Genomic DNA, 11662 nt, shown 5'->3' with positions numbered 1-11662 from the left:
ATTAGTTAATTTTTTTTTTCTATTTTGTTTGCCTCCACTCCACAGCTTTCGTGCTGGAAAGTGGCAAGAGAATAATTCTAAGATTGAATTAAGAATTTAACTATGATTATGACTCATTTGGAATATTTGATCTCATACACAGTGTTTGAAATCATTGATAACACTATTAGTAAAATAGTACTAACTAAGCACTCAAAGAACAATTCGATTTTGTGGTTTAATATAATTAAAGCATAAACATAAAATAAAGATAGCTCCATATTGATATTGCGTATATACATTGCATCAATTATTTTGAAGATAAGCCACAATTAACGATTTGCTGTTTTGCAATTTAAATATAATATGTAAGTGTGTGACGTCTTTCTTTATACAAGCAATATATTAAAATATATATACTCTCAATTCTTGTCTATACATTAAATATAGGAATTTGGAACGCAAATTCGAACATACGAATAACTATTGACTTAAAATTGATAATAAAAAATAAAAAAAAAAGTTACTTTAAGTCTCAGTCTCACATTAGAAGGATACCACACTTTATAAATAATCCTAATATATAAATGTAGGTTAGCTTCTTGAAGTGTGTCAGCCATGTCACACTTTAATAATTCTTATACAATGTAGGTTGACCTCTTGTAGTATCACAAGGGATATGCAATATTGTGCAAGGGAGAGAATGCACTACCATTAACCATCACACGCGCGTTAGCCGCCATTCATTCGACTGGTTTGATCGGATCAAGCTTAAGGCTCGGTGTGTTTTAAGGGGTAGGCAATTTTGTGAAAGGAAAAAATTGCACCACCATAAGTCATCACACATGCCACCATTTTTCCAAACGGTTCAGTCGGACAGAATTTAGGCTTGGTTGGGTGATCTTTATTTTTTGGTATTCGAAATGAGAAAAAAATTAATTATTATTAGTTTTTTAAAGTGTTGTTCTTAACCATTGCATTAATTGTGTTTAACCAAGACTTCTCACATTTTTCTTAGTGACTCAATCTTCCCACGATTTTTCTTACTGATCATGCTTCCAACATTTATTTGGAAGAATTGGTTAGTTACAATTATTCATTTTATTCTTTTCATTTGGGTTCAGAATACCAATAGAGGCTTTTACACCTCATTTTCTTCACTCCATATTTCTACATTAATTAGAATCTTTCTCATTTCTCGTCTCCACTTTATATTTAATTTTCCCTCTATATTTACGGGTGATTGTTTTGCGCCATATACGTAGTATTCATAATAGATACCTGGTTGATTTTTGTACTATCAAAAAAGTATATTTTGACTTATTATCTATTGTGCACTAATAATCGTACAGTTAAGAACTAATTTGTTTTGTTTTAAAAGCGTCGCGGTTGATTGTCTCAGTATTACATAATTTTCAACAGTGTCACTAAATGTCTTAAATAGAGCGACCTAATATACGACTCGGCCCATTAATTTCATATGCAACATATTTTAAAATTCGTAAAGCAACAAATATAAATTGAATATTTCAATATATTAATTAAATTTATAATATCATTCACTACCAAATATTCGCTAATTAGCCACGGTCAAAACTGTGGCAATTCAATAAAAAAACTGTGGTAAATTACACTTAGCCACGGTTGACATATCAGTGGATAAAGGTGGCGTTGCAATTTATTAGCCACGGTTATATTATAATTTTACCACGGTAGAATAGATCGTGGTAACAAATATTCGCCACGGTTAGACCGTAGTACAACAATGTATTAAAATTTTCAAATATACATTTAGCCACGGTTTAAATGTAGCTAAAATACGCGCGTATAATTTCCCACACACTTTGCCACCGTCCATGTTCTATCTTAGCTACAGTTAAATCATAGTTAATTAAAATTTAAAAATTTAAATATATTTTCTCAGCCACGGGCTAACCGTGGCTAAATAATTTTTTTTATATTTTTAAATAACCAATTAATTTCATTTCATACAACTAAATTAGATGATCCCAAAACAATTAAAAAACAAGAGACAAACAATGTATTGCAGTGAATTGATAATTTCAAAGGTCAAAGATAAATAGAGTATTTAACAACTAATACTTCTTATAATAGTTCCAAAAAAAGTAGCATACATCCAGTTCATAACATCGTAAAACAAGTGTCATTCTTCCACTTCTTAACACCAAAAAATCAAGTATCATACTTCAACTTCTTAACACCAAAAATTAATCTAATACTTGGGAAAAGAGTTCAACATTTAGTAACTACTTCAAAAACTAATTTGGAGAAGCATTGCTATTGAAAATAGATAGCTCATCACCAAATTTATGCTTCATGAAATTTTGAAGAATTTCCAATTGATGCTGTGCTTGTGTAAGTTTCTCAGTTGTTTGTGTAAGCTGTTCTTTTGTTTGTGTAAGTTGTTCTTTCGTCTCTTCATATCCAATTAGCTTTTCTCCCAAACTTTCTACATTCTTCTGTAAGTCTTCAACATTCTTTTGATTAAAACTACCAACATCAATAAAATTTGTGAAATGTCTCCTCTTTCCAAACGCGTGAGTAGGACAAACCCCTAAACCTAAACCACGTACTCGACCCGAGTGCTCCGCCCCATATATTTTTCCTATGGCATCATCAGGGTACACATTTATCTTTGATGAGACACCTACAGCAGCAGTACGTTCTTTATCTTCAGACAAAACCTCTGAAATCTTCTCCTATTAATAAGAAAGAAACATAATAATTATAAGAAAACTATAAAGGGATTCATAAGTAAACATATGACGTTATATGATTCCACTGAAGTTTAACAGTTTTGATACTTGGAAGCTTCTTATATTTTCTAATTAGTTGTTAACTCACAATAGACAAAAGTATGAAGTGAATCAAACATAAGATGAATGGAATCAAAGTTACTCACAGTGTTAACATTTTTAAGTAATAGTTCTAGAACTCATTTTATAAAGCAAAGGATTAAATCGTAACAAAAGGATAATATGATGATATGCAATTATAAAATAAATATACAGTAGTATAGTTTTAGCTAGTACCAAATCAAACATTTTAAATGCATATTGATTCACTCTTTTAAAAGTCATTATGAGCGCCAATGATCATCAACAAAGATCAAGTTTTACAAAACTAACATTATTACTAATGACCAAATCTTTTCTAACTTCATCCATAAAACTCACTGTCTCAAAAAAACTATAATTCTCAAAACTTATGTGGATATGGGATGGTACTGTTATGTAGGGATTCCATTAGGAATCATATTGGCACTTTCATTTCATATTAGTGGCTGATTAGGATAGTCTAATAAGCGAATTAACTTGCAGATTGATAAATACTCTAATGAAGATCATCTCATGACACACATAATTTCCTTTCGTAGCGACACATTGAGACATAGCAGTGGATAATGTAAATTTTGATGTGCATAGTAGACTCATGAATACTTTTTAAGACAGTAACAACAAATATAGGAAACCTCCTAACATCAAAAGTTAAGATTAGTCATAAACTATAATTAAATCCATTAGATCCTAAAGTGAAATAGAGAAACAAATAAGTATACTTACAGCCATAGCTTTTCCTTCTTCATTCACATAATTTCCATCCTTCTTCATTAAAGTTGCTAAAATAACCTCGCTCCGACATACATGTCTTCCTAATTGTAGCTCCTAACAACAAAAATAAAAGATAAATTAACAATAATTATTAATTAAAACTTAACTTTGTTGTATTACATAAAATTCTTGAAAAAGCATACCATTTCACGACCTCTTCTTGCATTGCTCTTACTACCACCAGCATGTGAGACTTTAAGTTTCTTACGATTTATGGAATTCTGCTCACTTTGTTTCTATGATTTTAAAGTTTAATAGTTAATATATATCTAACAAAAAATGAAATAGTAATAAAATTTCTTATAATGAATACTTATACCTTCATTTTGGGATCATTATAGTGATGCACAAAAGAAGTCCACTCAATAGGATCCATATTCGAAGGAGGATTAGCAAGTATTTCTTCCTTGCTTTTGTTGGGATAAAAGTATTTATTCCGTAACTTATATTTATAGGCTTTCCATCTTTCCCCTAGTGTACTCCACACCCATTTGATTCCATCAGCATAGTCAAACTCAAAGTGATCCTTAAATTGTATGTTTAAAGGTTAATATTTCATTATAAAAGGCACGCCAACAAAAGAAATTGTAGAAAAGTTATAATAGTTACCTCAATACATTTCCATTGATCTTTGCTACATTTTTCAGGCATCTCATCCCATCTTTTAACTGATATAGGACAATAGACTGACTTTTTAGCAACTTGGCCTAAGAATCTCACAAGTAAGTTTGAACTACTATTGTCTCCTTGTCCAAAATCATTGAGTTCCACAACAACTTTCTTAGTTTTTTCTAAATGCCAAACTTGATTTGCTATCATCTTTTTAGTTATAATTTCTCCAGTACATGTATCTATCAATAGAAACAAATAAAATTTAGTAAATATGTTCTAACAAAACAACCATCATCTAATAAGGTGATATTCAAATATGATACTTTTACCTTTAACTTTGACAAGTAGAGGATCCTTTTTTTGTTGTGGTTGAACATCACTTGAAATTAAGGAAGGGTCAAATGTGTCATCACTGGATGGACTATTAGTCATGTTGACATCTTGTTGCGGACTATTAGTCGTGCTCATATTTTCTTGTGGCTGAACTTCATTTGAATTTGAGGAAGGATCGAATTGATTTTTGTTACTTTGTTGATGTTGATCTTGAAAAGTTTCCACACTCATTTGAATTTCTCCTCCTTGTAACCTTTCCAACAAATCTTTTCTTGAACGCTTACGTTTTTGCTTCATCTTAAATCAAATATCTGCACAATATTTGCTAACAAAAGATAAAACATGGAATGCAAATGTTTTATAAATGAATCATAATACGAAAAATTCATTGGATAAGAAAAAAAGTACAAAGTTCATGAAACAGCAAATGAGTTAAAAATCTCAAAAAAGTTCATAATTGAACTACTCTAACATCGCATTATCATTTTCATCACTATAACCATTATGATCTTCATCAATATTTGTTCCATCGGGTACGTTTTCTTCCATGTTAACATTTGATTCTTGTTCATTGTCACCTTCTTGCACTAATTGTAGTTCTTCTATGTTCTCCACATTTTGCTCACAAAAAGGAATATCTTCCATTATCATTTCTTCAGAGTCTATGAAGTTAATATCTCCCATGTCATATATGTCTCTAGGCTTCATATGACATACACAAGACCAACCTTCTTCAAATGGATCATCAACATAATATACCATTCTAGCATCAGTTGCAAGGATGAACGGTTCATCTAATTCATTCACACCGGTGTGTATCAACCGAGAAAAATTAACACTCGATATTCCAAATTTATCTATCTTGATTCCCTTGTTAGGTCTATTATCTACCCAAACACATTTGAAAAGCACAACCCTTAGCTTTCCATAGTAATCAAGCTCTATGATATCATCCAATTTTCCATAGTATATGTCATCACTTGATTTTTCAATAGGCTCCCCTGTAGTTGAAAACCTCTTAGTAATAGCTGACATAACAACACCACTATTTTGAGTTCTCAAACCTTGCTCTTTCCTTTTTGTTCGGAACTTAAATCCACGAATGTTATACCCACTAAATCTCCTAGCAATGTCATTTGGTCCATTTGCAAGCCAACTAATTTCAGTAGAAATATCTGGATCAACATTTCTTGCAACCTATAATATTTTGAGAATAATTATACCACATGTATATATCATGAATATTGGAGATGAAAAATTTAAGTGAAACCATATATCCTTACATATTGTTGAAACCACTCGTGAAAATGTTTGTGAACGTATTCTTCCACAAGTTTAGAGGAATTTCTCTTTCCACGATGCATCCTTGAGACCTCAATTTTGCACTTCCTATATAGTAAAAAATTTCTTTTATTAAGAAAAATGTTGAACAGGTTAGTATAAAAATTAACACAAGTAGGATTATAGAACTTACTCACGAAATTTGTCTACTAATTCACAATTAGTTAACACGTAACGATGAGCTTGTATCTTATCCAAGAGTGAAAGGGTAACAATCTTGATGGCTCCAATAGGCTTACCTAATGCTGGAAATATATTTGATAAGATAGTAGATTCACTACTAGCATTGACACCATTATCATCGTCATTGCGTCTTGGTCGATTGAACCTTGTTTCAATATCCCCATCTTCAAAATATCTTGAACAGAATGTAAGGCATTCTTCCATAATATAACCTTCAGCTATGCAACCTTCTGGTGTAGCTTTGTTACGGACATATGATTTTAAATGGCCAAGGGTCCTAAAATAAAATGATGTGAGCCAAAAAAAAAACTTAACCATTAAACTTTAATATTAATTTATTAAAAATATAATATACCTTTCAACAGGATACATCCATCTATAATGCACTGGACCAGCAATCATTGCTTCCTCTCCCAAATGAATGACTAAATGAATCATAACAGTGAAAAAAGAAGGTGGAAATATCATTTCCATATGGCAAAGGGTCAGAGCAATTCGTTGTTGTAGTTTCTCAATATTCTTGACATCTAGAACCTTGGATGATATTTCCCTAAAGTAGTTACATAACTCAATTAACACTGAAGCAACTTCTCTTGGAAGCGATTTTCTAAAAGCAATTGGTAGAAGATGTTCCATTAGAATGTGTGAATCATGACTTTTTAGACCAGAGATTTTGCGTTTCTTAGTATCAACACATCTAGAAATATTTGATGCGTAACTGTCAGGAAAAACCACATCCTTAAGAATTTTTAGGAACATGTCTTTCTCCCTATTTTTCATTTTAAAGCATGAGTGAGGAAATTTAGAGGAATTAGGATTTGGATATGGATGAAGACTCGGTCTAATCCCCATGACTTGCAAGTCTTTACGAGCGGAAAGGTTATCCTTTGTTCGAATTTTGTCATCAAGCACCGTGAACAATACATTGTCACATACATTCTTTTCTATGTGCATCATATCAAGGCAATGTCGGATAAGATTATGCTCCCAATAAGGTAGATTCCAAAATATACTTTTTTTCTTCCATTGTTGTGGGCCTGCCTCACTTGTACCCTCATCATGAGCCTTTTTGAGATACTCCTCAATTTGCCGTAGTGTATCTGAACCTGACATTTGAAGAGGGGCAAGACTATGTTCCTCACATCCATCAAAAGATTTTGTATTGTACCTATACTTATGATCAGGGGGTAAATATTGGCGGTGACCCATGAAACAATTTTTCTTACCAAATCTCAGCCTTTTAGATTTTGTATCAAACATACAAGATGGACAAGCAAGCAATGTGTGTGTATTCCACCCAGATAAGTTATCAAGACCAGGAAAGTCACTAATTGTACAAAACAATGCAGCTCGCATTTGAAACATTTCTTTAGTTGAGATATCATAAGCATCAACACCGATCCATAATTGATTTAACTCCGCAACTAGAGGCTGCAAGTAAACATCAATTTTGTTTCCAGGCATCTTAGGTCCAGGGATTATCATTGACATGATAAGAGAAGTGGGTTTCATACAATACCATGGTGGATAGTTATAAAGATACAACATCACAGGCCAGATGCTATTAGAAGAACTTAAAGTTCCAAATGGATTGAAACCATCGGTAGCTAATGCGAGTCGAACATTACGAGGATCTAAAGAGAATTCTGGATAAAAGGAATCAAACTCTTTCCATGCTTTACTATCTCTAGGATGCCTTAATAACCCATCAGGATTTGCCACCATAGCTTGCCATTTCAATAACTCTGCAGTTTTAGAAGACATGTACAACCTCTGCAACCTTGGAATAAGTGGGAAATATCGCAATATTTTTGCCGGTTTCTGTTTCTTTTTTGTAGCTTCCATCACGTCATTTGAAGAACTATTATTTTCATCTGACTTCCATCTAGATGTATTACATATTTTACATTTATCTCTTTTCTCATCCTCTAGTGATCCCCAATACAACATGCAATGATTTGGACAAGCATGTATCTTATTGTAACTCAAACCTATCCTCTTGATCATCTTTTTTGCTTCATAGAAAGATGCCGGTAGTTTAGCATGGGGAAATACATCATTTAGAAGCTCAATAATCATCGAAAATGTTTTATCTGTTGCACCACATAAAATTTTTATATGGTAGAGACGAACAATGAACGATAGTTTGCTATATTTTGTGCATCCAGGATAGAGTTCTTGATTCCCATCTTCCATCAACTCCTTAACTTTGTTCAAATCTTCATTACTTATATCCTCTGAAATCATTGGGTGCTCGCTATTAGGAATATTTGATGCCCCTGAGTCTTGAACTCCTTGATCAAATACCACTCCAAAGACATCATTTAACATATCTTGCATGGGATGTTGTCTAGTTGGGGGTGCATCTACTTGGACTGTTGATTGAACATTGGGTTGAACTTCTTTTTCCCCATGCATGTTCCAAAATGTGTACTTGCTAGGAAATCCCTTTCGAAGGAGATGAGTAAACACTTCAACTCTATTACCCGAGTGATTAAATCCGCATGTAATACAAGGACACAATATTTGTCCATTGATTGCTGCGTTGGAAAAGGCAAAGTCCAAAAATTGGACTACTCCGTCTTTAAACTCTTTTGATTTTATGGGTTTGTCGATCCAACTCTTATCAATCATAATTGGATGAATCTATTATAATTTTTTTAGAAAATTAAAATCATTCAAGCATTTAAAATATAAAATATTTAATATATAACTTAAAATTGTAGATTTCAATAAAACAAAAATGTAGTCTTTGATTTAACACTAAAAGTATCAAAATATAAAGAAAGTAAAAGAACAAACTACAAATAATGTACATACTTATAACATGTTTGGTTTTAATTAAGTTATAGGGAAAAATGAAAAGTTTGATTTTTCTCAAAATCTCCCTTAAAACTATTTTTATTATAAGATATTTTGATAGCCATGAATAAAATGAAAACAGTAACAGTACCTTCTTATGGTGTAAAGCAAGTTATAATAGATAAATTCAAAAATAACTAGCACACTAATAAATGTCATTTGTAAAAGCAAATAAACATGAACTCAAAGTACAAAAAACATTAACTAATTGAGGCCAAGATTATTTATCATTTCCAAAAACACACATAAACTAAAGACTCAAATGAACATGAATTCAAAGTATAAAAATTATTTTGAGATTAAAATGAGTACCTAAGATAAAGAAGAGGAACCAAAACAAAGTGTTTGATTTGGATATTAAGACTTGTAGAGTGATGAAATTGACTCTTCAATGTTCCTGAAAAATATAATAAATTTCATAATTATCAGTATCTTGTAGTTTTTTAAAATTTGCTAAAAATACAACCAAAATATAGTAGATCTAAGCAATCTTGTGATTAGAATCACTTAGGTCCTCATAATTTTTTCTAGACTTAAATACACTAATTAAAGAAACCTTTACATAAAACTCCATTGCTTTCTCCTTACAATTTTTAATTATAGAACCATTGAAAAACTTGATGTCATATAAATTAACAAAACATTTCATCAGTGAAGATCATTTTTAATTCATTTTACAATAACACTCACATTTACTTGAGTTCTACCATAGTTTATGACAGTCACATAAAGTTATTTTCTCTGCATATTTTGACTACACACTTTTGATTCATATGATGCAATTCAAGGGAGATTAAAACATTTCAAATCAAATTTGAAACTAGCACAGAGAGAAAATGAAATCAAAGAGAATTCATACTTAGTTTCACATGTGCTTAACTTAAGACTTGACAGAAATCTACAACATGTAACACAAAAGTATTTAAATCAATAACAAAATGAAAGTCCAGCAAAACTGTACTACTAATTAATATATGTTATAAATTTATTTTGCCTTTCATTTTTGCTACCTTATAGATGTTATTTTTGTTTAATTGCTTCTTTTAACTAGATATAATGCACCAGACTTAAACAACATATGCTTTGAAATCCCACTCACCTTCCAAAGTTATTTTAATGTCAAGTTTTAATTAAAAAGTTGGAAAGTCTAGAAAGCAGTAACTTATTTATTATATTTTGAACATTTGATATAAATTTTAGCAAAGTGATTACTCATTTACAAGTGTGACTTAAATATTTATGTAAACATTAGTATTATTCACATGACAGCCAGTCAGCCACAAGCCCCATAGTCATGTCATAAACCTATAAATAAAATAACACTTTCTGCCTAATCAAGCACCAAGTTCAAAGACATATAGCTATAGCTCTAATATCAGTAAGGGAAAAAAATGAACCTCCTTCGTCTCTTAGCTACAGCTATGTGTTGTGTTGCAATTGTGTTTGGTTTTCCTCATAAGTGCTTTTATATATAAGTTATTTATGATTGATACAGGGTTGTGATGTATCCTTTTCGTTGAACAAAACTTCTACTATTGTGACTGAACAAGAAGCCAGACCAAATATCATCCATTAGATATTGAAGAATCAATACAAACCATGTTCTGTTTTTATTTTTTTCATTCTTTTCATTATCTCTAATAAATAAACAGAATATATCAAAAAAATGGAATTTAATATATCATATAATCATGAACACAATATGAGAACTACATCTAGAGAAAAAAAAATTAAATAACTTACTCAATTTTAAGATAATTTCTTAGTGTCCTTGAAAAATTACTTGTAGGTAGATAAAGACACTCCTCAGTGTTCCTGGAAAATGTTAATAAATTACTCAATTGACATAAACATCTTATAAAATAGATAAACAAAATCACTACCTTATAGAAGAGATAAACAAAAGTACCTTTTAGCTCAGAAAAATGTAGGGAGGAGAAGAACGTTCAAGCGGAAGCAGACACAATGGTGGAATCTGAAAAGATACCAAAAGAGAAAACGATTGGGAAAGTAGAAAAATTGTAACTGAAACTTAAAGAAGAGAACAAAAAGGGATTAGGGATTGGAACAACACAGAAGCTGAATGATTAGGGATTAGGGTTTATGGAATCCATATGAAAACGAAAATCCAAGTTGGAACAAAATACCAGATCTGAGTTTCTTTGGATATAAGATGGAATTTATGTTGGCTGTATGATTTGAAGGATTAAAAGAGAAAAATTGTTCTCTGTATTGATGATTTGGGAAAAAGGGTTAAACATGAGAGCGCTGAGAGAAAATGAAAAATGAAAATAATAGAGGGAAAAAGGGGTAAACGAGAGCGCGAGAGTTTTAGGGAATGAAAAATATCCCGCTTTTATTAGCCACAGTTATAGCCGTGTTAGTTTTAATTTCTTTAAATTTTTTATTTTTTATCCACGGCCAAAAACAATTGTAGCTATTAAATTGCATATGTTGACTATATATTATGTTAATACTAACTTAGCCACGGTTAAACTGTGGTGAATTAAAAAAAATTAACCACATTTATTAAACTGTGGCAAATTAACCGTGGCTAATAAGCGAATTTTTGGTAGTGATTTAATTAGACAATAATTTAGGTTACAACACCAGTCACAAATAATTTATAGGATAACTTGACATAAAATTTTGTTCGGATATCCCTTCCACACCCATCAATAGCCTCCCTAATGCATCAAAGTATAAGATTCATGATACAA

General features: G+C 31.3%; 2 protein-coding genes across 3 annotated transcripts; both read right to left on the bottom strand.

Moving 5' to 3' along the window:
- Positions 1-2258: 2258 nt before the first annotated feature.
- LOC131615238 (uncharacterized) lies at positions 2259-4853 on the bottom strand. Its single transcript, XM_058886710.1, has 6 exons — positions 4553-4853; positions 4221-4462; positions 3931-4137; positions 3755-3847; positions 3564-3665; positions 2259-2699 (listed from the first exon to the last, which is right to left on the bottom strand). The coding sequence occupies exons 1-6, from the start codon at positions 4851-4853 to the stop codon at positions 2259-2261; spliced, it is 1386 nt and encodes a 461-aa protein (XP_058742693.1).
- Positions 4854-4880: 27 nt separating this feature from the next.
- LOC131610996 (uncharacterized) lies at positions 4881-11245 on the bottom strand. Of its 2 annotated transcripts, XM_058883108.1 has the most exons (8): positions 11090-11245; positions 10852-10917; positions 10686-10757; positions 9255-9339; positions 6436-8726; positions 6031-6357; positions 5840-5945; positions 4881-5753 (listed from the first exon to the last, which is right to left on the bottom strand). In XM_058883108.1, the coding sequence occupies exons 5-8, from the start codon at positions 8712-8714 to the stop codon at positions 5019-5021; spliced, it is 3447 nt and encodes a 1148-aa protein (XP_058739091.1). In that variant the 5' UTR covers positions 8715-8726; positions 9255-9339; positions 10686-10757; positions 10852-10917; positions 11090-11245; the 3' UTR covers positions 4881-5018. The 2 variants fall into 2 exon arrangements, with proteins under 2 accessions (XP_058739091.1, XP_058739090.1); XM_058883107.1 differs by having other exon boundaries at positions 10852-11245.
- Between the last annotated feature and the right edge of the window lie 417 nt (positions 11246-11662).

This window comes from Vicia villosa, linkage group LG6 (genome assembly GCF_029867415.1).
Source record: "Vicia villosa cultivar HV-30 ecotype Madison, WI linkage group LG6, Vvil1.0, whole genome shotgun sequence".
Lineage (NCBI taxonomy): Eukaryota > Viridiplantae > Streptophyta > Magnoliopsida > Fabales > Fabaceae > Vicia > Vicia villosa.
Note: the sequence above shows the minus strand (reverse complement) of the source record. Positions and strands in the feature narration are given on the sequence as shown.